The 27,889-nt window shown below is 45.2% G+C and overlaps 1 protein-coding gene across 3 annotated transcripts in view; it reads right to left on the bottom strand.

The window, feature by feature from the left end:
* LOC147451769 (homogentisate solanesyltransferase, chloroplastic-like) overlaps positions 1–27,889 on the bottom strand; it is an 88,479-nt gene that overhangs the window by 26,230 nt on the left and 34,360 nt on the right. For 2 of the 3 annotated variants that reach the window (XR_015188822.1, XM_086517634.1), the window contains exons 2-5: positions 22,765–22,815; positions 21,974–22,092; positions 21,744–21,890; positions 3,138–3,363 (exon numbers count right to left, since the gene is read on the bottom strand). Coding sequence is in view for 2 of the 3 variants with exons in the window: in XM_086517634.1 (XP_086373760.1) it covers positions 3,138–3,363; positions 21,744–21,890; positions 21,974–22,092; positions 22,765–22,815 (543 nt within the window). In the remaining variant the exon portion in view is untranslated. Of the gene's footprint in view, positions 1–3,137; positions 3,364–21,743; positions 21,891–21,973; positions 22,093–22,764; positions 22,885–27,889 lie in introns of those variants that run through there. The other variant, XM_086517635.1, reaches the window with a different exon arrangement.

Here is a 27,889-nt window from a genome sequence, read left to right as displayed (position 1 = left end):
CTTTTGTATTTGCTAACCGTCCTGGGCTTAAGCACCCACTATGCCATGCCTGCGTAAACCCTTACTAACTCCTTAGTATTAACATTCTTTACTCTTCTAGCTTAATAGAACAACACCTTTGAGAGCTGTAATTTTGTTGCTGACTTAGCCATAGGTTAAGATATAAAATTCTTATAAACTATTAGATTAGCCACAATGAGACTCTACGTCACATGCTGTGGCATTGCTCTAGTCCTCACAATTATCTTCATTGTGCTACACAACGGCTGCAATATCATTTTCATTACTACCGTTTTGGAAAACTCTTCTGAACTTTTAGTAAATTGTGGCCAGCACTACCAGTATGTGCCTATTTCCAGACTTGGGTGCGTTCTTAAACCCTTTGGACTCTTTATCATACATGCAACCATCTTCAGCACGCTTTTTATCAAGGCAAAAGTTCTTTGGTTTTCCCTACCCCCACTTTCAAACTCAGTACTTCAATCTTTTTGTGATTTATTCCATTTGAATAAGACATTTCACTTCAGCAGTTTGAGGCCTTCTACAACTGTTTCTAGCCTTCTTTCAAAAAAGATATGTGTGTGTGTGTGTGTGTGTGTGTGTGTGTGTGTGTGTGTGTGTGTGTGTGTGTGTGTGTGTGTGTGTGTGTGTGTGTGTGCGCGCGTGTGTGCGCACGCGCGTATGTGCGTGTGCACGCCAATGTGTAGCGAGCAGGCTTCTTCAGCGGTGGTGCACACAAGTGAGCCTTCTTCAGCGCGAGAGGGCTTGGTGGGGTCGGGAAGTCCTGTGCATGAGAAGAGATAGGTGCAGTAGAAAGCAGGTGAGCAGTACATTGAAGCAAAGCGAGTGAATCAGCTACCGCAGGGACCTTAGCACAGCCCAGTAGGTTTTCTCAAGTTCATGACAGATTCCGCTTCGGATATCATCTGCTCCTACAAACGACGGAAACAAATGGCCATGGAATCCTCGGAAATGGGTGAGATATGCGCATATTTGCTTGAGGCTTTTGAGGGGGAAGGAAAAGAACCAACCACGAAGGTCTTCGTTCCAGTAAAAGAATGGACCTAGTGGCACAGTATGCATTAAATGCCATCTGGTTCTGTTCCTGGTTGCTTATTCACCTCTGCCTTGCTTTCCGCTTGGAAAGATGTTACTGATCATCTCTACTGGCATGGCAGGCAGCAAGCAGATGCAAATTCCTTGCGATTGGAAAGCATTCATTGGAGTAAGGTGTTCTCTATTACCCTGGTTGATCAATCGCCTCGTCAAGCCTACTTCCTCTCTGGTCGTGAGTATGCAAAGTGGATGATGTGGTGGATTCAACTGGGAATCTGCTTACTTTTTCTCAGGCAGCAGCACGCTTTGGGTTGGGCATGCATTATCGTCGGATTTGGAGCCTGCTTCAGCGTATGCTGGCTGATTTCCTCCCTATTCCACCGCTGGCAGGTGGTTGTCGTATGCAGGATTGGACTTTATGGGACACTCCTATAGATGTCATTTCTGCCCAACAGATTTATGCTTCTCTTGTGCAAGACTCTTGGCTGGCTGATCACTGTAATACGCTTTGGGCTTTGCACAAATCTGAACGATGGTGGAGACAAGCTCTCACTGTGATTTGGAAGTCTCACTTGCCTCTTAAGGAGCGTCTGTTTCTTTGGCATTGTTTGTTGGGAGTTCTTCCGGTTGGAACTCTCCTTGAAGCGCGTCACATTAGCTCCTCTCGTTGTGTCAATTGCTCCATTGTTGATGAGAATGTCAGACACCTGCTTTGGGATTGTCGTTGCACCAGGACATTCCTTCGATGCGTTTCTGCGTGTATGAATCTTCGATTTCCCTCAATGGTTTTCCACAAACGTTTCTGGCTTTTTCGCATTCGTCGGACTTCCCTCCAACGTTTTGCCATCTTTTTCGCATGGGTCAGATTTTGGTCGTTGTGGTCTCTGTGCCACCATCGCAATCTCCGTATGTTTCACCGTCGAGAGGTGGATCCTTTTCCATCCTTCAAGATTTCATTGAGGCAATCGTTACATTTTGTCTTTGACAATGAGGACATATCCCTAGAAATCTTGCAACTCTTCTATGTTTGCTTTTAGCAATTTTACATCGCAAAACACAGTTGTGTTCAACTGTGTTCTCTCCCTTGTATATGATCTTTTTGGTGGGTTGTGTGTGTGTGTGTGTTTTTTTTTTTTTTTTTTTGGGGGGGGGGGGGGGGGGGGGGTCCTTTCACAGTTTGGGAATAATATTGTTTCTACAAAGAGCAGAAGATGATGCACCTAGATGCTATGTTGTGAGCAAGTCATTTTAAAAAAAATGTTTCATTGCAAAAAAAGGGAGTCCTTAAAGTTGTCAGAGTAAGAAAAATTTAAGGTCCAATAAACCTATGAAAACAAAACCGCTTGTTTTGAGTTCAACCTGGTCTCGAGTCATAAAGCCATCTGTCATCAAATGCATCTTCGCCTCATGGATCAATGTCAAGAGTAAAGCATTGATACCTAGCAATGCTTCACTATGCATGCCATGCCATGGTACGGTATGACTTGAGGTGCAACATGTCGACATACACCTAGCATTACAAAGTAACATTGTATGGGCGACTAATAGATGATTGGAAGTGCATGCAACTTCTTCTGTTTTGACTATGAATGTATGGAAAGGCCCAAATAAAGACATCAAGCCCAAGCCCTTAGCCTTAACAACACTTCCCACTGAAAAAGCTGCAGCATTGCTGTGAGTTTAACAGAAAGAGATTTTCCCTAAAAAAAGCCTTGGTCAATGCCACTAACAATTGAAGAGAGCTAGTCATGTCTTATATTACTTTGCCACAGAAAATAAAAGCTCTAGAGCCTTGAATGAATCACCACTTTCAAGACTAGAGTAAACAAGAAAACACCAAACTTGAATTTGAGTTTATTTGTGAATAACGACACTTCAATACTTTAATCAGTTGTTCAAAAAAAAAACGCAGAGGTATTTCAATGCTTCCACAAGCCAAGTCGTGAAGACCTGTTTCTTGTCGAGCTGATCTAGAAAACCACTGAAGGAACTCTTAACACAATTCTCAAATGCAGAAAAAGCAGTCTACAATCCAGCTTTTATGTTCAAATGCAAAACTTCAATGAAATTAGCACACTTACTGTTGCAATTATTAAAAAGGCTGCAACTGCAAAGCGCTTTAACCTTAGAGGCGGAACCGAATAAATTGCACCAAGAAATAGCCCAAACGAATACAAGCCCGTGATGAGAGGGCCAAAATTTGTTGCCACAATAATCACACCAAGTAGTGCAAGAGAAAGTACTAATGCCCATGCAGCGGGGATTGAAAGATCTCCAGCAGCCACAGGTAGAAAAGGCTTGTTCACTCTATTAAACAGCACAAAACATCTCAATCTTATGTTAAATCAATCTCTCTCTCTCTCTCTCTCTCTCTCTCTCTCTCATTCTCATGGAAGCAATCTCCCCTGCACAGGACCTTGCACAGGACACGGAAGCCGTCAATGTCTCACCTGTTTGCAAGTCACGAGCAAAGGCAACCTTCATGCTCACGAACAAGCGGATGGCGCAGATGGAGAGGGAAATGAAGGAGTGGAAAACAGAGATGGAAAGATGGTGGAAGGAGAAGGCCAACCTCCTTCAGATGGTCTTCAATGAAGGCGCACAATGGAAGAAGGCGAAAGAGAGCCTTAACGCAGAAATACAGACACTCAAAGAAGAAGTCTTAGCCCTCAAACAAAGAGAACCCAAACGCCGAGATACGGACACTCAAAAAAGAAGTCTCAACCCTTAAACAGGAGCTTGCTGATAGAGTAAGCAGTTGACTAGAGGAAGGCGAATTTCAGCCCTCGGTAATAGATGAAATCAAGGAAATCAAGGAACAGGTAAGGATGATCACAGAGGAAGAGAAACTGAGTATGGCAAAGACATCTTCATGGGCGGAGATGATAACAAGGACACAGAAAAAGGCCGACGAGGCCGAAAAATGGATTGAGGTCGCCAAGAAAGGGAAAGGTCAAGAAACTCCTTGTACACCGACGCTTATCAACATGACCCTCGAAGAGGAACAAAGAAGGCGGATGCGAGCACTGCATGTGAGAGTGACCGGTCTCAAGGACATAAACAATGTGGAGAAAGAGGTCACAAGCCTTACATCCATGATGGGGATGGAGAAGCCTTTGCACACAAAGGCATGGAGGGTAGGTAAGAAAAGTGATGGCACGGGAGATTCTTCAAAGGGGAGAGCTCTCATACTACGCTTCCCCTCGTTGGAAGAGAAGAAGGAATTCTTGAGGAAGAGGCCTACTCTCAAAAAAACACGTATTTTCCTCGGTGATGACCTGACTCTCTCACAGCTCGCACATATAAGAGAGATAATGCCAAAGATTACACCGGCAAGGGAGAAGGGAAAGATAGCCTTCTACAGAGATGGACGGGTGGTGATTTTAGAGCGGTGCACTGCATGACGGTGCGAGACCTATGGGACCACACTGAAGATGGCTACCTCGAATTGTAATGGGTCTATGAGGTTGGACGTGGAAGCATTTGGGGACAGTTTCAAAGACAAGGATATTGTTTTCTTCTCAGAGACTCATCAAGCCCTTGGACAGGTAATGCCACATGTGGTAGGATACAGATGGGAGACATCTCACAGGACAAATGCGAGATCTGAGCATGGGAGTAGAGGTTCAGGAGGAGTAGCAGTGCTATTCAGAGAGGAACTACAACCATTACTGCATATTGTACGAAGAGATGATCATGCTAGATATATGTGGGCGAGACTGAGAGCTGACACAGGTCGATTCCTATATATTGCCATATGTTACTTTCCTCCCAGCACATCAGTGTATGCTGCATCCAGAGGGCAGTCGCCTTTCTCTATACTAGATGATGACATATGGGAGTTTTCTAGGGATGGTGATATCATTCTCCTAGGGGACTTCAATGCCCGAACGGGCAACTCGCAGACAGTCTTCTACGACACTTCAAATGAGATGCTTAGAGAGCTGGATGTGGGTGAGTTGGGACTTGACAGATGCTCAGATGACAGAGAGCAGACGGAGTATGGAAGATACCTCGTGGAAATGACGACTACACATGGATTAGCCATACTTAATGGTTTACAGCGATTTCCTAGAGCAGCCGGTTTCACATGCTTTCCACACAGACATGGGGCCAGTACAGTGGATTATGTTATGACACAACCAAACTTTGTCCCCTGCATCCAAAATTTCACAGTGGGAGCCAGGCCAGTGGGCATAGCAGTAGATCATGCTCTCTTGACATTGTCCGTTAAATTTCAGTATAGTACAACCCAGACATCAGGAGGTAGGACACACACCCGCTATACATTTACATCAGAGACTGATTTCGTTTATACAGAGAAGATCTGGGACCGTCTATTGGAAGGCACAGCTGGCACAAAATGGTACAGGCCTCTCAGTGGAGGAGTACACTACTCTACTGACTGAGACACTGCATGGGGCTGCATCAGCGGCATACCCACACACTCAGCCGAGCAAGAGACGGCATTCTGGGAGCATGCCCCAGAATAGTTGGTATGATGAGGAGTGCAGAGAGATGAGAGCCCAGCTTCAGAGGGATCTTCTTCTAGGAGTCATCACTTACAGACAGTCTCGGATTGCTTTCCGACGCCTTGTGCGACGGAAGAAGCGAGCTTACCGAGCTCAGATGGACCAAGACTTATATCAGATGTTCTTGAGTAGGGACTCAGGAGAGGCATGGCGACCCTTCCATGAGCACTCCCCTCCCCCGGTGATTACTTCACCTGATGTGTGGGGCCAATATGCGACATCATTATATACGGTTCCTAGACAGGAACCCCTTCCAGACCCTACCAAGCCTTGTCCAGCTACGAGCACTTTCTTTACATCTGAGATGGTACAAAGGGCCATCGATAGGATGAGGACCGGGAAGGCATATGATCATGACGGTCTAGTAGCGGAGCACTTTATACATGCCAGGGATATGCTGATGGAGGTTCTCGCAGTGTTGTTCAATCGTGCCATGTGTGAGGGGTTGGTTACCTGAGACTTGGAGGTTGTCTAATTTTGTGCCCATCCTCAAGGTTGGTGACCCTACAGAGCCTGGGAACTACCGCACTATTATGGTTGGACACACATTGGCACGGTTGTATGCATCTATCTAGGAGCAACACTTGAGTAATTGGGCAGAGGGCGAGGGTGTACGAGCAAAGGGTCAGGCTGGCTTCAGGAGGGGTTTCTCCACTCTTGATCATATTCTGACACTCAGGGCCATCATTGAGGAGGGCAGAGCACATGGGAGACGGATCTATTGTAGCTTTGTGGATTTTCGCAAAGCATTTGACATGGTACCAAGAGCTCGATTGATGTGCAGACTACAGGAGATGGGGTTGCCCATAGAGGTGATTTGGGGGATTATGGTTTTGTACAGATCAGTGATGGGACATGTGCGCACTCCGGAAGGGGTATCTGATTTAGTTCACTCTACTATTGGAGTGAAACAGGGCTGCCCATTGTCTCCTACTTTATTTGGTATGTATGTTGATGAGGTGTCTGATTACATTGACAGAGAGGGTGACAGGGGTGCCCAGCTGGCAGGGACGTGGATCCCATTGTTGCTATATGCTGATGATATTGTGCTGATATCTGACTCACCAGAAGGTATGCAACGACATTTGGATGCACTACGCAATTTGTAGAGGATAGTGGATTGTGTGTAAACCTAGGTGAAACCAAGGTTATGGTGTTTAACACCACACCGCAATGGGTCAAGAGATCAGTACCTACTTTCAAATATGGTCAGGAGATTGTGGAGTATACAGATGCATACACTTACCTGGGGGTAGTCTTTACTAGGCCGAGATTTTCTTTGAGAAGAGCAGCAGAGACTAGACTAACTAGAGCTGGCGCAGCTCTGGGAGGAATGGAGAGGATGTATTCGCAGGTTCAGTTCCAGGAACCTAGGACAAAGTTATGGCTCTTTGATGTTGTGGTTGCCTCTAACTATGTTATATGGGGTGCAGGTTTGGGGACCTTCTGTAGGCCAAAATGGTTGGAGGCGTATGGAGAAGCCCATGGTATCTATGATCTCTCGGCAGATTAGAGCCAAGGCTTCTGTACCGCATGATATCATTCGAGCAGAATTAGCTGCCCCCCCTATGGAATTGAGGGGCTTACCAGATCAGTCTCCTTTGTACACAGTCTGTGGGATACTACCAGAGACAGATATGCCAGGGTGGCTCTAGAGTCCTCTAGACAATTAGCTCTTAATGGGGATACGATATGCACAAATGGCATCATGGTTTCAAACACATGGCTTCACCATGGACAGATTGCCTCCTTTTCAATACTCTCTACAGGCACCCTTAAGGTCTCTGACGCGGGTAGAGATTAATAGACTCATTCATCAAGATCTGATCCAGCTAGACACGAGGAGTACCTGGATAGAGCCGATATAGGAGTTGGGTACAAAGATGGCTTTCTATAGAGACCATCTTCTCCACTTCACGGAGGATGGGTTTGTGATTCGACCTAGCTATATGGACACACATCTTTCTCATGGTTTGCGTTGTGCCATTGGCCAGATACGCACGTCCTCACATCAGCTCGAGATTGAGACTGGCAGATTCAGAGGGACACCAGCAGATAGCAAGATATGCCGCTTATGCCATCTAGAGCCAGAGACAGAGGTACATTACATATGTCACTGCACAGTGTACTATGAGATATGAGGCCGTTTTCATTGTCTATTCAGAGAAGGTTTTGGGCCTCTATCTAGGGTCATGAGTTATGAGGATCAGAGATGTCTTGGGCTATATCTACTTGAGTTACACAGGCATAGAGAAACTTTACTGAGGAGAGCTGAAGAGAGACAACCCAAGAGACAGATCACAGATTTCTTTACACTAGATATTGTACACCCAAAAGAACAGACAGAGGAGCAGCCAACAATGGAGAGGTCTGCCCGCACTACTGGCATTCTCATAGACCGAGCTAGGGAGATCTAGACAACCCCGATGGAGAAGAGGAGCTACACACTTTCGAAGGAGGCTACAGCAAAGGATTCGAGCCATACTTTTTCGTCGTCCAGAGTGCATATGAAGATGGATCTCTATGAAGATGGATTCTCTACTTCCCTCCCATATTGTCTACACATTGTACTGCTTAGTTCACACATTTCGCGCCTTTCACCTTTCACACCTATCAGCTTAGTTTAGGATTCCGTAGTATTTCTATTCTGTTATCCTAGTTTAATTTATTTTGTTAATCTGACTTTGTATCAGATACACCGCATTGTAACTTTCTGGTCTCATAGATCACTTTGACCTTTTGAAGACGTTAATATAACATTTCATTTCATCTCTCTCTCTCTCTCTCTCTCTCTCTCTCTCTCTCTCTCTCTCTCTCTCTCTCTCTCTCTCTCTCTCTCTCTCTCTCTCTCTCTCTCTCTCTCTCTCTCTCTCTCTCTCTCTCTCTCTCTCTCTCTCTCTCTCTCTCTCTCTCTCTTCCAGTATTCTCTTCAGGCACCCTCGCTGTCTCTTACACGGGTGGAGATCACTAGACTCATTCGTCAGGACCTGATCCAGCTCGACACCAAGAGGACATGGATAGAGCCGCCTCAGGAGTTGAGCACGAAGATGGCTTTCTATAGAGAGCATCTTCTCCACCTCACAGGAGATGGGTTTGTGATTCGACCCAGCTACATGGACACACATATGTCTCATGGTTTGCGTTGTGCCATTGGTCAGATACGCACATCCTCACATCAGCTCGAGATTGAGACTGGTAGATTCAGAGGGATACCAGCAGACAGCAGGATATGCCGATTATGCCAGAGAGAGCCAGAGACAGAGTTGCACTACATATGTCATTGCACAGTGTTCTATGAGATACGGGGGCATTTCCACTGCTTATTCAGAGAGGGTTTTGGTCCTCTATCTAGGGTCATGAGTTATGAGGATCAGAGATGTCTTGGACTATATCTACTTGAGTTACACAGGTATAGAGACACTTTACTGGGGAGAGCTAGAGAGAGGCAGTCCCAGAGACACATTACAGATTTCTTTTCACTAGATATGGGACAGCCAGAGGAGCAGCCACCACTGCAGAGCTCGTCCCACACTCATTCGACCACTACTGGCACTCTCATCGATCGAGCATTGGAGCTACAGAGATACAGACGACCGCGACTGAGGAGAGGAGCTACACAGCATCGACGGAGACTACAACAGAAGATTCGAGCCATACTCTCTCGACATCCAGAGTGGAGATGAGGATGGATCCTCACCATTTCTTCCATCTTTGTTTCACACACTGTTACATCCAGTTTACCGGGTACCTATTGTATCAGCTGCTACACCCACGTAGTTTTAGATTGTAGTAGTAGTAGTAGTATTTTGTTCCACTTCTAGTTCTTTTCTAGTTCTTTTGTACCCAGACATGGTATTAGATTCACTATTTTGTAACTGATTGGTCTCATAGGTCATTTTGGCCTTTTGAAGACGTTAATATAACATTTCATTTCATTTCATTTTCTCTCTCTCTCTCTCTCTCTCTCTCTCTCTCTCTCTCTCTCTCTCTCTCTCTCTCTCTCTCTCTGAGGTCACCAGGCTCATCCGCCAAGACTTGACTCAGCTAGACACCAGGAGGACATGGATACAACCAGCACAGGAGCTGGGCACGAAGATGGCTTTCTACAGAGAGCATCTTCTCCAGCTTACGGAGGACGGTTTTGTGACGAGACCCAGATACATGGACACCCACCAATCTCATGGGATACGATGTGCTATTGGCCAGATACGCACATCTTCTCACCAGCTGCAGATTGAGATTGGGAGATACAACGGAGTACAAGCAGAGGCCAGGACATGCCCATTGTGTGACATGGAGCTTGAGACAGAGTTGCATTACACATGCCGCTGCCCTATCTACTACGAGATACGAGGCCGCTTCCATTGCTTGTTTAGAGAGGGTTTTGGACCACTCTCCAAAGTCATGGGATACGAGGATCAGAGATGCCTGGGTTTGTTCTTGCTCGAGTTGCGGACACAAAGATAGCTTGATGAGTGGAGAGGCTAGCCAGTCTCAGAGCCGGATCACACATTTCTTTAGAGCAGACATTGGACAGCCGCAAGAGCTACTCCCACAGCAGAGCTCACATTCGTCTCACACCAAAGGCACACTCATCGACCGAGCGATTGAGCTGGGGAAATCCTGGCGCCCATGACTACGGAGGACTACACAACATCGACGGAGGCTACATCAGAAGATTTGGAGCACTCTGGCCAAGCATGCACGACACCCGGTCAGACTACTGACCATGGAGGAGATTGATGAGCTCCGCCAGCGACCGATGCTGGATCTCTTGTGATTTAACTATTTAGCTATCCCAGCCAGCTGCTCACTTTGCTTAGTTCACATCCACCAGCTTAGGATTCCATAGTATTTTTGTTTTGTTATGTTGTTATTTTGTTACTCTGACTTTGTATCAGATCCACCACATGTAACTTTCTGGTCTCATAGGTCACTTTGGCCTTTTGAAGACGTTAATATAACATTTCATTTCATTCATCTCTCTCTCTCTCTCTCTCTCTCTCTCTCTCTCTCTCTCTCTCTCTATATATATATATATATATATATATATATATATATATATATATATATATATATATATATATATATATATATATATATATATATATATATATATATAGAGAGAGAGAGAGAGAGAGAGAGAGAGAGAGAGAGAGAGAGAGAGAGAGACACACACCCCACATGTTAAGGATATAGATGGGAGTCAGCTAGTAGACACGAGACGAGATCACAGCTTTGAGGACGAGGATCTGGTGGAGTAGCAGTACTATACAAGGAGCAGCTACAACGGATGGTACACATTGTACGCAAAGATGCTCAGGCTCGGTATATGTGGGTGAGCCTGAGGCCTAAGACTGGCGAATACCCTCCAAATACCTCTATGTTGCTATTTGCTATTTTCCACCTAGCACATCAGTTTATGCGGCACCCAGAGGGCAATCACCATTTACTATACTAGACGAGGATATTTGGGAGTTCTCTAAAGATGGTGATGTTATGATTTTAAGAGACTTAAATGCTAGGGTAGCGCATCAGCAGTCAGCTTTCTATGACACTCAGAGGAGACGCTTTTGTTTGACACCATTGATATAGGCCTGGCCTGAGTCTCGCAGGATGGAGAGCATACGAAGTATGGCAAGTTCCTTATTGAGACAGGTAGTGTGCATGGCTTGGCTATATTGAATGGTATACATAGTTTCCCTCAATACAGTGGCTTGTCGAGTCTGCAAAAGAAGTCTCCTCCCAAGGGAAACAGAGTATTCCAAAAAGGATAAGAGGGGGCTCCATTGTGGCTCAACGAAGGCCACTCCCACTCACTAGGATCCCTCTCCAACTTAACAAGTGGCAATGGCTCAACGAAGGCCACTGCCACTCACCAGGATCCCACTCCAACTTAGCAAGTGGCTTTCTTTGCCAAATCCAAAGTCTCCAAAGTGGTGCCTCCTCACTAGTGAAAACAGGGTCAACACAAGACCTCCTATGGAAAGAGCCTACCACTCTAACAAGTTGCCAATGGGAAGTCAACTGCTGATCAGATGAAACCTCACCCTAATACTCTAGTCTGATGGGACGTCCATGATGGCCAGTCTCAGCAATGCTAAAGAGGAGATTCTCCTACTGAGCAACAATTGGGTCTCCCAAGTGAGGGTGGATCTTTAGAGAGATGCACACAGTTGGTCTGAGCAGGAGACTGGAGGATCGATTTGCTGCGAGCTTGCTTCGCTCTTGGGAGCAGTTGCGGAGTGGCCTTGAGCAGCACCAGCCCACTTGCACAAAAGAGCGCTTGAGACAACCCCTTGTTTGGAACCCCATGGTTAGTACTCATAGAGACCACTTGGTTGGTAGTAGGGTCCCATGGCAGTGGGTCCAGCATGCACTCTAGACTACTGGCTTCAGTTTTTAGGTTTGCCAGAGGAGGTAGAGAGCATCCAGCTACATGGCATGAGAGGAGTGCAGAGCATGTGCTAGGACATCACAGAGGCTTTACCAGTTGAGTGGCTCACTCTTCTAGAGACAGCAACTCCCACATGGATGGGGGCCTTCACGCGACTGGAGGTCCTCATTGTCGTTCAGGCTTGCTCAAAGTCTGTACCCTCCATGTTCTTCGAGATCCAGGGGGAGGGTCGACTACACAGAGGCTCAGTAGAGGCTCCACAGGTTGCAAAGTGTTGTTTTCAGAGGATACGAGTAGTGGGCATCTATGAGAGGACTTGTGTCATAGATCCTGACCCAACAGATCTTGAGACAAGCCAATGGAGGCTTTGGGCTTGGGAGAGCTACCCTCTGGCACGAGTGCAGTGGGACCTTGGAGAGTGGTTTTGGAGAGCCCCTTCTCTTCAGCCAACCACCCTTGGATCCCTTTCTTTCAGTACATGTCACATGCTGGCAGCACGGAGAGAGGCTCGTCTTGCTGCAGCAAGAAGAGGGTCTCACAACTAAGTTCTTGTCAGGCTTTTGGGTGTGGTTGTGGGACTCCAGACAGCCAAGGCGAGTCACTTTGTTCCAGTGGCTAGTTGCACACAAAGCTACAACAGTGGGGAGTTGGCTGGTACATAGTGGCCTTTCGGCATCTTGTGCAGCTTGTGACCATCCTTTGGAGAGTTAGCGTCACTGTTTGTGGGACTGCCCCATGGCACGGCAGGTTTGGCTTTGGGTTCTTCAGCTGATGCCAGCTCTTTCCACAGCGCGACAGTACACTTGGGGTGTTGCAGCCTGGTCCACCCTCACGGGCCCTGCGCTCCAGTTTGAGCTATCTTCCACCAGCAGGATGATAGTGATCAGCCCCTTAAAGTCCCTCGTCTAATGGTGTGGCTGAGAGATATAACAGGACGTGTGAGAGGGTTCGATGCATCATGCATGTTGTCCACCACTAATCTCCCTCAAGGTTTTTGGGGAGAGGCACTTAAAACTGCAGATCATATTTGCGATCGTTCACCCCACACTGCCTTGAAAGCTAGCATCCCTGAAGAGGCTTGGTCTTGCAAACCCGCTTCATATGACCACTTACACATTTTCGGTTGTGAGGCATTTGTGCATGTAAGGCCTGAGTTGAGGAGCAAGCTTGATGCTAAGTCCATGAAAGAAATCTTTATGGGATATGGAGATGAAGGAGAAATGGGCTATAGAGTATGGCTACCTCAACTTCAAAGGGTTATATGCAGGCGAGATGTTGTATGTAATGAGGCAAAGCTGCTTAAAAACAATGTTCCCTCTAATGTTGACTCTAAAAAGGTCAAATTTCAGCAGGTACAGCCACCTATTAGTTCTGAAATTGAGCCTCAGGATGCACCACAAAGGCCCGAAACTCTCAATGAGCAATTGGTTATTGAGCCAAAAGATGTTGGATAGCCATTGTATGCACCTGAGAGCGATTTGCAGCCAAGAGAACGTGCTGAAAGTAGGGCTGAAAATGATGTACAGCAGCCCATAAATGATGATGTTGTCGTCCCTCTCTATCTAGAACCTATGCTAGATAATGTAGATCATTCGGTGCGGAGATCTAGCAGGGAGAGGAGACCGATTCAAAGATTTGACCCCTCTTTGCAAAACATTATGTTGTCAAATGAGGAAAAGCCTCTTACATATAAAGAGGCCATGTCATGTAATTCTAAGAGCAAGTGGGAGCTGGCTATGCATGAAGAAATCAAGGCACTACATGCCAATGATACTTGGGATTTGTTTAAGTTACCTAAGGGTAGGAAAGCCATTCCTCACAAGTGGGTGTACAAAATCAAAATTGTCATTGGCAAACCCAGGTACAAAGCTAGGCTTGTTGCTAAAATATACACAGAAGGCAGGCATTGATTTTCAAGAGGTGTTTTCTCCTATAGTGAAAATGATTACCCTTTGTGTTCTTCTTTCTCTCGTTGCTATCTTGGATTTGGAGATGGATCAAATGGATGTAAAGACACCATTCTTGCATGGTGATCTTGAAGAAGAGTTGTACATGATGCAACCAAAAGTTTTTGTCATACCTAGCATGGAAGACCTTGTATGCATGCTGAAAAGAAGTTTTTATGGGTTGAAACAAGCTTCTAGGCAATGGTACAAAAAGTTTGCACTTTCATATTGAAACATGGGTTCAAACCATAGTTACGTGGAACGGGAACGGTGACGGGATCCTCGTAGAACGGGGGAACGGGGAGGGGTCCGGAATGGAAACGGCACGGAACGGGAGGCATAAAGACACTCAAATAATGCAACTTTAAAGCTTTGTGTGATTGAATAGAAGTAGTATTAGGGTGCTTTGACTCTAACACTCACAAAACACTTGATTTAAAGAACATTCAGCCTTACTATGGCAAACGTGTGTTGTGTAGACTTGAGAGCTTAAGAGGGGGGGAGAGGGAAGGGGGGAGAGAGCTTGAAAGTTGAGAGAGAGAGGGAGAGAGCTTGAGAGAGCTTTTAGCCTTGTAGACTCTAGAGTCTAGAGTTGAAAGCTTGTAAGAGGCTAGAGCTTGAGAGTCGAGACTTGAGAGGGTAGAGCTTTAGCTTTGGCCCTTGAAAGCTAATGCATTATTGTGAAGGTAAGGGGTGGGGGAAGGGACATCTAACAAGGGGAAGGCTCACAAGACAAATCACCAAAATCTGAAAATCTGCCCATTCCCCAACCGTTCCAGACCGGCCGTTCCATTATCAAAAGCCTCTGCAGAACGTCTGGCCGCTCCGGACCATGTACCTCCCCTAGAACGCCGTTCCGGCGTTCCCTGTCCATGGCGTTCCCCGGTAACTATGATTTTGGCACACAAGGACAGAAAGCTAAAAGGTAAAGTGATTAGGCAGTTCTTGGTTAAGTTCAAGAACTATCCTACATTGGATGCGAAGTGATGGAGGAGGAGGACCTAGCAGATACTCCTCAGATTTTGGAACTTTACCTTGACGCATTCGGTTTAGCATAGTCTACTCTGATAGAACCCGACTTCAGCGAAGGTGAATCTAGTGCAACGGGTTTGCACAAGAGGGCAGTCACTCTGCTCCTTTGTCAATGAATTACCCCGATTTTGAATAGAGTCACTAATGTCCCCTTTGGGTTTCAAGGATACTAAAGGGCTGAGTAGTATTCTGTTGTATGACTTTATAAGTGGAATTCCCGAAAATGCAAATGATTAATTTGTACTTGACTTGTTTGAGTGCGGGAACTGAAAGATGAAATGACTGCAGCATTTCGGTCTCATAAATCTCTATAGACATGATTGCAATAAGGATTAGTTAATCGGGCATCAGAATGGATCTAGATGCGATTACTAAATACGTTGCCGATTGATCATGGTCTGAGATTTGGAATGAATTTCTATGTGATTTGTCATGTGATATCTTGTGATGTCAAGTGAGGGGGTATGTCACAAACTGGTACGTGGCAGGCCTTTGGACGCACACACCCTACGGTAGGAAATGCCACTTGGCAGCAGCCCCCGAAAAACGCGCCGATATGCTGACGTGGAAGTGCCGTACGGATCTCCGCAAATTTCGTTGACATGCTGACGTGGCAACGTACCGAATTCCGTGATTTCCATTGACAGGCCATACGGAAATTGCGTTGGCAGATTTTGGCAGCTTTTGAGTTTGAGAAGCTTTTGAGTTTAAACTGATTTTGGGGCTCTGCTTTTGGGCATCCCTTGTAAGATAAGTCCTTTGAGACTCAGTCCTCAGAGCATCTGGACGCAGAGTCTAAGAGTGAGTACCCGCAGACTCTCTTGTACTTTTGCACACAGATTAATATAAAAACAAATACCAAAGGAGTGCCAGTCTTTGGGGCCAATACCTCTTGGCAAGGAACTACGTCGGACCGTGTCGTCTTTTGTGAACTGTTTTGAAGTGAATCTCTATTGTGTAGCGGTATAATCTAGACTAGGGGTGTCCAAGTTTGTTACATGATCCTCATACGACGAGCCTGTTTTGGAGAGGCTTATTTGAAAACATGGGCACTACGCTCAAGTTTTTCTCCTCATTTCATCCACAAATTGATGGACAGTCAGAAGAGGGTAATTCTACTATCTTAGATCTGCTGAAATGCTCTCTGTTGGATAATAAGGGCAAGTGGGAACAGTATCTACCCATGCTTGAGCATGCGTATCAAGTTAGCAAAATGGGTCTCTCAAGGGAATGGTCATGGCCCTAAGAAGTGTAGATAACTCTGGCCTCTCGTAGTTCAGAGGAAACTAGTGACAAAAGCGTCTGCCTTAGGATTTTGGGTGCATAATCCTGGTTGTTCTTCTTGTATACTTTTCCAGTGTATGAGGAGAGCGGCCAGGAGTGCCCTACCCGACTCCTAAAACAAAAAAAACAAAGTACTGGGTGCAGGAGGTGATCACAACTTTAATGGAAAGCTTGCCTTCTCCCTTGTCTCATGTAGCACGATGATTTGCTCTCATGCGTCTCTCTCCCCTTTGCACATATGGTAATGCCCCACTAGTTAGGCTTCTCAAACTACAATGTACAGTTCTAGGGGTTTTATGCTAATTGCTAATTGCTAATCCCCCACAGCTACGCATAGTTCCATTGCAAAGGATTGCAAAATCGGAGAGCTTTCTCGCATGAAAACTTGTCCAATTCAAAGGGGAATTGTCCCATTGCGTGCAGGAGCACTTGAGACATGCGTAGACATGTTCGCTCCGCCCAAAACGATCCAAAACAGAAAATTACAGCCTGCTGTATTTTTCTGCAGGTTTAGGGTTTCGCACCTAAACTACAGGACATTGCCAAGAAAGCCTCGGGAAAGCCTTCGGATGCTTAAACAGGGCTTTGGGCACCTGCAATGACAAAACAGGGAATTACAGCATGCTGAAATTGACTTGCAGCTCACCGAAAAGCTTCCAAATTGCAAGGAAAAGTGTCCTTGATGGGTACTTTTGACCAACAGGGGTTTTTGCACCGTTATGCTGGCGAAATTAGGTCAAAAACCTGCAATTACAGCAATGGACAAGTTTGGACAGCTTGGTGGGAGTTAGGTGAAAGCGTTGGATCATTTATTTGCAACAAGAATAAAGAAATACCGAAAGGGGCGCCAGTCTTTGGGGCCTACAGGGTGTCGCTGTCTGCTTGGAAGCACTCTAGCTGCCAAGCCGTGTGTTTGTTTGAAGTGTTCAATTCCAAGCACACGTTTATCCTTGGAGTTGCTTTGTGCTGTAGAGTTCAAGTAAAGATTCGGGTGAAAGCTAAAGTCTACCGCCCTGCGGGCCAGTTTCAATGCTCTAGACTTCAGAGGATAGTTGCACTCTCTACTACTCAGGCTGAATATATTTCAGTCACTGAGGCTTCCAAAGAAGCCATATGGCTAGCCCGCTTGGTCAGTGAGCTTGGATTCTCTGATGATACACCTATCCTTGGTTGTGATAGCCATAGTGCAGTCTGTTTGGCTAAAAATGCCATGTTTCAAGCGCGTACCAAACATATTGATCTGCGATACCATTTTATTAGATAAATGCTTGATGATGGTTTAGTCTCATTGATCAAAATCAGCACACATGAAAACCTTGCAGATGCTCTTATCAAAATCTCTCTAAGGCACCATATGAGCATTGCCTACAGATCGTGAGAGTTACATATAGGCCTTTCAATGGTAGGTTGTTCGGGATAAATGCCCAGAGGTCACTTCCGATCTCCTCTGGACCGTTCCCAGCGAGTAGCTCTGCTCGAGAGCTTCGCAGATATATTTTCTATATATTTTTAGCCCAACATTTTGGGCCTGTACAAGCATTATACTTCATTTATTGGCCTTTAAGCCACTTGAACTATTTTTAACAGTTTCACATTGTCCAAGTGGCCAAGTGGCCAAACGGCACATTTTAATAAAAGAATCCCATAAACCTCATCACTCGAGTTTTTGAACTTCTAAAACTTACGTTGCTCTCTCCTGCAACAAGCGCTACCTCTTTCTGCCTCTCTGGAGTCGACCTGTGCGCACGCACTCCGCTGCTCAAACTCACCCAACCTGAGTTTGCGAACCTCCTCTTTCACGATTGTTCATAAAGCATTAGCAACCATTGTGTGGTCTACCCAAATCAAGTGTGTCGGATTGTGATACAAAGTTCGCGTTACATTTTTCGCATGCTTTGTTTAAAAATTTTGGCGCTCAATTAAAAAAAAATTATACATTTCATCCACAATCTGATAGGCAAAGTGAAATTTGCAACCAATAGCATTTGATGTTCTCAAAGCATATGTTCATGATAAACAATCTAAGTGGGAACAATATCTATTGTTAGTTTAGGCTATCCTAAATGATTCGTTCTCTAGTGCAATCGGCCATGCTTCATATGAGACAGCTTTTGGCCGACCTTTTCAGTTTCAGTCTTTATTTACTAGGTGTATGTCCAAATTTAATGATGCTAAGTCTCTTAGTCAAACCTATGCGGAGGTAGTCGAGCGTGTTAAGCTTCGGCTTAGCAAGGCTCAAGAGTCCTATTTTAGGCATGCTAATAAGCATCGACAGGATGTCTCATTCAAGGAAGGTAATTGGGTGTTTTTAAGGATCATGAAGCAACGTTTCAAGCAAGTTGGTAAGAGCTTTCCTAAACTCTCCTTTCGTATAGTCAAAAAGTTAATAATGTTTCCATGCAATTACGTTTACCACCTTCTCATAATGTTTTCCATTTTTATTGGCTTAAATTGTTTCAGGGTGACCCTCCAAGGAGCATTCCAAATGAGAAGCAACCGGAGATAATTGACGAAGTCCAAGTTATGGAGCCTGAACAGATCCTTTTGAATCGATTCAAGCACGGACCAAATAAACAAGCGAGGCAACGCTTCCTGAAGTTTAAAGATCGAGGGACACATGAAGCTGCTTTGGTGGACGAGGAATTTTTCATCGACTATCCATATTTGCTAGCCTCATACAAGGAAGCCATGCAGCTCGGTACTTGTACCTCACCTTGAGCACGAGGAGATGTCACGTACACATGGCTCTATGTGCCTCATGGACATACTTCATCGACTTTCAGAGCCAATTTTGCACCTATCCTTAGATAGGAGTATCTAGAATCCTAGGAGGATTAGTACCATCAATTTTGTGAGCCTGTTTGCAAGACTTGCATGTCCCGACAAGTCCAACAGAATAGGTTTTCCACTTTTAAAACCCTCTTGCATAAATGGATTGTACAAGAGTTTTGAGAAATGTTATTACACTTCGGTGGGCATCTGACACGACGAGCATATAGGTCTAGGTTAAAGTAACGCGTCGGTTCAGTCCATTCGTCAAATGGATCACAGAACAACGAGTTATCGCCAAAAGACTCACATGTGCACACATTACCCAATTGGCACACCTGACCTTGCATCTCAACTTCCCTATAAAAGAAGCACATTGCCCAACATTTTACAATAGATAAGCCAACGCCAGGAGATCAGCCTAAGTTTTGCAGACCAGCCGCCTGCCGTTTTGCCATTCACGAGCCATCCACCTGGAGCAACCATTCGGCCCAGCGTCACCGGAATCGTGGTGGATCTGCTAGCGCTACCTCTTTGCTGCAGCCGGTACTTCGGCCGCCCATTGAGAATCTTCTCAGCAATTCCCTTGCCACATCAAGTGCTCCCATCGTTGTCCATCATAGGTTCCATCATCATCTGCATTTTCAGCCCTGTTTCACGCGACAAATCGGCTGCGTTTTTGCAAACAGATCTCAGCCCTTGATTCCTCTCACATCGAGAGCACAAATCAACCCTAGATCTACCCCTTGGTGGCCATCAGCAACCACTCAACGAGACAGTTCCAAAGGTGCATCAAATCAGCCTAGAGGTGCTTCATTTAAAAGAGTTGCTGTGGCAACATTCCCCATTCAAGTCAGTAGAGTTTGCATTGAGGTATTACATGTGTGTACATTCCATTTATGCAATCAAAAGCAAATACCACATCGGCAATGGTGTGGGGGGCCCTTGAGAGGGTTGGTTGGGATTCGGGAACCCATTGGGTCTCTCTCTCTCTCTCTCTCTCTCTCTCTCTCTCTCTCTCTCTGGAAATAAAAGGAACCATCTCTCGTGCTAAGGAGCACACATTAACGCAAGGAAAGAACTAAGGATTTGTGGAAGAGAAAAGCATAGATCTTCACCATTTCAATTCCACTGCACCTGACATCGCTAGTACAAGAAACTGGATGCACTTTAGAACTCTTCAATGACTCAAATTTATAAGGCACTTCTAGGCATTTTCTACCTTACATATCCTAGCAATGCAGGGTCTCTGAGGAGTGATGTAACTACAAACCCCTCGAGACCTCGAAACAGCCGAAACCACAAAAACGTTTCATGTCACCTTGCCTCATAGCGAGCAATATCAAAGTCCAAATACCACAAGACCAAGGCAACAAACTAGCTACGAATTGGTAGCGCAGAGAGTGCCTAGAGCTGAGATATTTCCGTTGAAGATAAAACAATGATGAAAGTGCCTCTACCCAACAAAATAATATCCTCTAAATCCTCTCTTTGCTAAAAAGAGAGGACTGAAGCCAATGTTTGACATACCTCTTTGAGAAAGAGCGGCCAATCATCGGACAGATCAGTTCTCACTGATAGAAGAAAGAAAGAAAAATCTTTTTACATCTATTAGAAGCCAAAGTAGGCCGATGAGACAATCAAATATACATGTGTATATACTCCATCTATCAAGAAAGGACAAAAGTACAAAGTAACAAAATGTGGTGCTATAGTAGGGGGGCAAGGGGTGATCCATGGGAGGCTAGGATACAAGAGCACATGTCAAGCCCATCCCTTATCTCATTCCTTGCCCTCTTAGATACCTTCAGAGGAGCCATCACCCGACCACCTTCCAACCTTGCACCTCATTGACCCTAACCCTTGCACCTTACCTCTCAACTCACTTACAAAAGTGATGTGAATTTGGGTGCTGTGAATGTGTGAAGATCGCAGCAGCCACAATGCACTTAAGCTGGGGTGAAACAGCCATGGCTCGGGGCTATGCAATTGGTAGCAATCCCGGCTAAAGCTGCTGCTTACTGTACAGCAAAAGCAAAAGTGTAAAATGCTACAGGGAGGAAGTGCGTGTGCGCAAGTGTGCGTGTGCGTGTGCGTGCATGAACAGTGAATATCTGTGGGAAAAAACTTGCCGCAGCAGCCACACACACCAGCAGCGCAATATGTTGACTCACACAGCTCAGTGTAGAAATCTCAAATTGCTGAGCATTGGTTGGGGAGTACACTTGCAGGATCGACAGCAAAGAAAACTCAGCCTTGTAAGCATTTCTGTTCTTCGACACATGAGCATGACTCTTGGCTTTCCCATGACCCTTCTCATATCCTTAACATCCAGGAGAGTTTGGCTAAGAGTCTTTCAGATGATGGCAAAAGACCTTAAGGCATAGTGGGACAGGTCCAAAGAAACAAGGAGAAAACACAGGGATTTTGTAGGAGGCATGCCGAGACAAGAGGGAGTTTTGGAGCATCATCCAACTGATTGCGGATATGTAATGCCCTGTTCGGGACTCTTAGATGAGCAGCTGTCAAGTGTAAACCTAAAAACAAACCTCTTACATGAACATAAGGCAAGATACTCTAAAACATCTGCAGAATGAGCAAGCAAGAGAGGAAAGACTTGGGAAAGGTTTTAATCAGACACAAAATCTGCCCAAACAACTAACCTCAAAACTAGAAAATCTGCAAGCTCAAAGAAGAACGGAATTGTATGATGAATGAACTACACACTTGTCAATGCCAATATCGTAGATTTGATTAATACCAACAATGTATCCATTTCCACAAAGTAGCGCCAATAAACCTCGAAGTGCCTTAGGTAGAAGGCCCCAATCTATGAGATGAGAATTGTCTATCAAAGCCCTCACAACAACCGCCCTGGCATATACATCAAGTTGTAAGACAATGGCAATTTGCCGAATCATTGTACAGTCTTAAAATTCCATTTGAGGGTCACATACGTAGTTCCAATGATTGTTCCTCTGATGGTGTGAGGGCGAAGGAATCTCCAAAATGCATCTTGGAATCGAGCAACTCTGGTGGGAAAGGACGCTCGAGTATCCGGTGACAATGTATCGCCCTGCATAACAACGGGGATGCTATTATGACCTTCACAACTCTTGGAAAAAAACCATGGATGCTTCTGTATTGATAATTGCAATCAATAGAAGCTGAAATAATAGGTTGATGTGATCTTTGTGATTCAAATTGCTACTGGCCCAATTTATTTATATTGAAACGTGATAGTTTCTTAACATTAATTGAAGTGTAAGAGTTACCTATCGTAGCAAAACAAGAAGATTGTCCAATAAATCCAGAAGCAACCCAAAACATTCAAACTAGGAGGACTTTGACAGAGATTATCACCAAGCACAGCTTTAAACTGGGAACAATTTGGCAGAGAATAACACTTACCACAGTTTAATTGCATAGAAGCATTTGTAAAAAGAAAAGCCCAATCATATGCAATCTGGTTAAACTTAACTCAGCACCTCAACAAAGACATTGAACATAATGACATTTGTACAAAGCTCAACTTTTGAGCTCGAGGTACCATATCCTTCAGTTTTGTTCTACGTTCCTTAGAATCATAGCTTTACATAAAAACTTTTGGTGCTGTCGTTCCTGATTGCAATGATTTGAATACAATGTACCTTGGTCCCCAGAAAAACCATCAGGGGGCAAGGAAGTGAACATAAATGGACATTAACAGGTGAAAAGGCCAAGCCATCAGAAACAAACAAAAAAATACCTCTTCTGAAGCTCCTGAGTATGACCCACTAACAGCGGAACATCCAGTCACCTGCCCACAGAAAATAACAAAAACTGGATAAGCAAGCTCTCTATCAATAAGGACCTCAGGGTTTGACATATGTTGCACAAACAATTGGCAAACTGGATTCAAAGCACTTTATCCTTGCCACTACATTTACTCTCCAAACAATCACATACACCAAAGCTCAGCAGAGGCAAAAACACAACACGAAGATTTCGAGAAAATCTGAAGCAAAGATCTTGAAGACCAACTTATTTTACGCATCGCCTGCACTATCAGGACAAAGGTTTTTGTGTAGTGCCACTAAGGTCATGTAAGGTGCAGCAGAATGAATGTTTGAACTTTGCTCAAGATGAGTGCTCCAAACTGTGCTCAAGGTTCCTTTTACTTACAGAAGGGAGAGCCTTCCGTTCTTTAATGAGAGAGAGCAATGGACACTGTGCGTGAAGGTGCATGAGAGTGAGAGATAGAGAAGAGAATACGACACCAGAGACGTAAAACCCTCCTCCGAAGGCCCCACTCTCTATGGAGAGAGCGGTCTACTTATGATTGCACAAATCTTTACAATGCTTGGACTTGCCGACGATGTCGACGACGATGAGGACGACAACGAGACGGGCTGAAATTTGAAAACTCTACGGGCTGAAATCCGCAAATCTTCTATCTCGCTGAATTCTGACTCTATGTCGATGACAATGTTGATGACGACCGTACGACGACGATGCGTTGAAAACGCAGATGGTGAAATCTGCATTTTCAGGGCTGAAACTGTAAACTGCGCGGGATCTGACCGTGGGGCGAGGAACTGCTGCGGGAAGGCGAGATCTCCGAGGTTCGGGACTTGATCTACGGTGTCTAAGGGGTGAAAACTGAAAACGCTGATGCTTCTTGGTGTTCCGTCGCGGTGAATCTGCAAAACGCTGGGGCTGATCTGCAAATCAAAAACGCTAGGGCTGAAAATGGTTCTGTTGTCACCGGATGTTCTGCAAATGCAAAACGCTAGCCTGATCTGCTGTGTCGTGTTGACGCCGGGGCTGATCTGTGGTCACAAATCGCCAAGGCTGATCGTATGCAAAAACGCTAGATCTTTTGTGGAGAAAACGCCAGAGTAGTTGCGGGGGTTGGTCTTGCTGAGAAGTTGCCTGTTGAGCAAGGTGCTCCTACTGCCTCTTCTGCCAATTAGTGCTAGTCTAGGTTTGCTTATATACAAACTTACTCAATTTGCCCTACTTACTTTCCAACAAAAGTCACTTAAATTAGTAAGTGAAAAATGTCAAAAATAGGGAAAATAGGTTAAATGCACTGGAAAATTCCCCTGAAGGATTCTGATGGATTCTGATGGGAATGCTTATGATTATGTTGTGTGCAACTAGAGGATATGTATCTACACTAAGTGACTAGACATGCACGGTCTGCGAACAGACTCACAAAAGTGCCAGATCACTTCTAAATCTAGACTGACTGGACTGACTGAACCCTTGTCGTGTTGTAGCTTGTCCACGGACACATAGGGTTGGATGTGTACGTGACATCCCCTCCTTTTCAAAGTGAGGTACTGGTACCGAACTGTATGGCGTCGAGGGAGATCGCCAATAGCATCCGGAATCCTGGAACGGACTCTTCGCCAGCCCACTCTGATGTGTGGATCGTGCGGTACTTGAACTTGATAAAGGTCTGCAACGCTTGCTTCTTTGGGCCGCGCCGAAAGCAACACAAAGTCTTCTGTGGCTCCTTCAATGCTTCAACTTCGTCGAGAGTCATGCTTCTTCCTTCTTCAAGAATTTCCATGGCTGAAAATTCCTGAAACCACTTCCAACACAAAAACATGAACATACCCATTCCATGTAAAGTGAGTGGAAAAAATCTTGTCTTCCTCAAAGACTGTGCATACAATGTAGATGAACAAAGAGACGGAGTGCCAAACCGTTCACCACACACGTGCAAAAAATGAGATTGAAACTTTCTCTTTTGATCTAAATCAATCAACTCTGGCAATTCACAACGGAAATGCCCATGCTTGGTGCTCATACTTTCTTGAGATCTTTCTATAACTGTGTTGTGCCAAGGAAAAGACATGGAATGTGACTTCCTTGAATGCATACTTTTTAGCTTGTCATGAAAAATCCGCATACATTTGTGCTCATTCATCAGTGAAACGTGCTCAATGTACGATATGTTATGCCTAGGAAAAGGGATCACATAAAGACGCGGACTAAAATACAGACAACGATCACGAACGAAACACTCGTACAATGCGTGCTGACTAATCATACGAACACATAGTACTTCTTGTGAGGGTTCTTGAGACCTACGCTCGAGAGCCAAGATCGGTTCTTCCTGAAGGGGTGCTTTGGACCTAGGCTCGAAAGCCAAGATCGGTTCTTCCTGAGGGGGTTCTTTGGACCTAGGCTCGAGAGCCAAGATCGGGTCTTCGTGATTGATCGTCTCTGCAATGAGGTTAGCTTCACTAGAGAAAGTATCAACTAACACATCATCCTTCTTGTGAACAATCACATCTTCTTCATGCAACTCATCATGCTTGTGAGAAATCACATCTTGATCATGCAAATCATCATGCTTGTCAGTGTCATCCAAATCATCATGTTTATCATTATCATTCAAATCATCATGCTGAGCATTGTCATTCGAATCATCATCATGCAAATCATGTGTGTCTTGCTTTAGAGAAGAAGAGACTGAGAGAGTCTGCTTCTCCTGATTCTGTGCAAAGTGTACCTGCACTTGAGAAAAAAGTCGCAACATCTCTTCCATGTGTCGGTAGTTCATTGCCTTTCTTGATTTCTTCTCACGATCATATTCGGCTTGTCTTTCTTTGGCTTCCAAGCGTGCTTGCTCGCTCTCACGCGCTATGGCTGCCATTCATTCCTCGTGTTCGCGCTCCATTTCTGCTCTTCTTGCTTCGCGTTCTAACTTCCTGTCCATAAACATCTGCTCCAACTTCTCCATAGGAGTTAGTGCAATCCTTGGCGTAGATGGGGAAGGGGGAGGGTCGGAAAAACCTGCTGGTGGGGAAAATTCTTCTTCGCCTCTCTCATGCTCATCACCTCCAAGCGAAGTATCCATTCCACTTCGAGTGATGACCATCCACTAAAGTCGGGGGTTCTTGTGGGTTCTTGTGGTCTTGGGTTCTTACGTTCACGAGGAACTTGGGTTCTTGGGAGTCTTGGTTCTTGGGGTTCTTGAGTTCTTGAGGTTCTTACAGGTCTTGAGGTTCTTGAGGTTCTTCTTTCGCTTGCAATCTATGTTAGAGAAGGATCTTCTCTTCACCGAGTTCTGCTCTTTTCCGCGGGCACACCCCTTGGCGGCCTTGCGCTCACACCAAGGTTGCTTTTTCCCACCTCACGTCGATTGGCCGGCCGCTAAGAGCACGGTCCTCTCTCAATGAGTGAAAAGAGGCACAAGGGGACGCTCGACAAGCCCTTCTTTCTTGGGATTCCTATCACTCTTCAAAAACACAATTAGGAATCGACACGCCCAAGCGAATTTGGGTTCGTGCGACCTCAACAAGCAAAAAAAAATTATGTGGTTCTTGTGGTTCTTTCCTTGAGTGATATAGAACACTGCCAAAGCTCTGATACCAATGAAAGGTGCAGCGGAATGAATGTTTGAACTTTGCTCAAGATGAGTGCTCCGAACTGTGCTCAAGGTTCCTTTTACTTACGGAAGGGAGTGCCTTCCGTTCTTTAATGAGAGAGTGCAATGGACACAAACAAAGTGAATGGACACTGTGCGTGAAGGTGCATGAGAGAGAGAGATAGAGAAGAGAATACGACACCAGAGACGTTGTAAAACCCTCCTCCGAAGGCCCCACTCTCTATGGAGAGAGCGGTCTACTTATGATTGCACAAATCTCTACAATGCTTGGACTTGCCGACAATGTTGACGACGATGAGGATGACGACGAGACGGGCTGATATCTGAAAACTCTAAGGGCTGAAATCTGCAAATCTTCTATCTGCTGAATTCTGACTCTATGTTGATCACGATGTTGATGACGACGGTATGACGACGATGCGCTGCAAACGCAGATGCTGAAATCTGCGTTTTCCGGGCTGAAACTGTAAACTGCGCGGGATCTGACCGTGCGGCGAGGAACTGCTGCGGGAAGGTGAGATCTGCGAGGTTCGGGACTTGATCTGTGGTGTCTAAGGGGTGAAAACTGAAAACGCTGATGCTTCTTGGTGTTCCGTCGCGGTGAATATGCAAATTGCTGGGGCTGATCTGCAAATCAAAAACGCAATGGTTCTGTTGTCACCGGATGTTCTGCAAATGCAAAACGCTAGCCTGATCTGCTGTGTCGTGTTGACGCCGGGGCTGATCTGTGGTCACAAATCGCCAAGGCTGATCGTATGCAAAAACGCTAGATCTTTTGTGGAGAAAACGCCAGAGTAGTTGCGGGGGTTGGTCTTGCTGAGAAGTTGCCTGTTGAGCAAGGTGCTCCTACTGCCTCTTCTGCCAATTAGTGCTAGTCTAGGTTTGCTTATATACAAACTTACTCAATTTGCCCTACTTACTTTCCAACAAAAGTCACTTAAATTAGTAAGTGAAAAATGTCAAAAATAGGGAAAATAGGTTAAATGCACTGGAAAATTCCCTGAAGGATTCTCATGGATTCTGATGGGAATGCTTATGATTATGCTGCGTGCAACCAGAGGATATGTATCTACACTAAGTGACTGGACATGCACGATCTGCGAACAGACTCACAAAAGTGCCAGATCACTTCTAAATCTAGACTGACTGGACTGACTGAACCCTTGTCGTGCTGTAGCTTGTCCACGGACACATAGGGTTGGATGTGTCACGTGACAGGTCAAGAAGTTAAGTTTAAAAAAATCTACAAATATCGCAGCTTGACAAGCAAGTTGACATTTGAAAAGCTTCATTGGGGCTTGAGAAAAATAATTAAATTGGGCTTTAAATAAACCTATACTTATGTAGTTTAGCCCTTGTGCCTAGAATCTTGCGCCCTTTGTTTGTACTCTTCCTACTTGACTGGGTTTTCCCTCCACACCCTGGTCTCTATGACCAAATCCTCCCGAGTAGTCTTTTGGAACTCGTTTTGTATGGAGCTTCAACA

Source organism: Adiantum capillus-veneris, chromosome 8 (genome assembly GCF_014529385.1).
Source record: "Adiantum capillus-veneris isolate H3 chromosome 8, ASM1452938v2, whole genome shotgun sequence".
In the NCBI taxonomy this organism is placed as follows: Eukaryota; Viridiplantae; Streptophyta; class Polypodiopsida; order Polypodiales; family Pteridaceae; genus Adiantum; species Adiantum capillus-veneris.
Note: the sequence above shows the minus strand (reverse complement) of the source record. Positions and strands in the feature narration are given on the sequence as shown.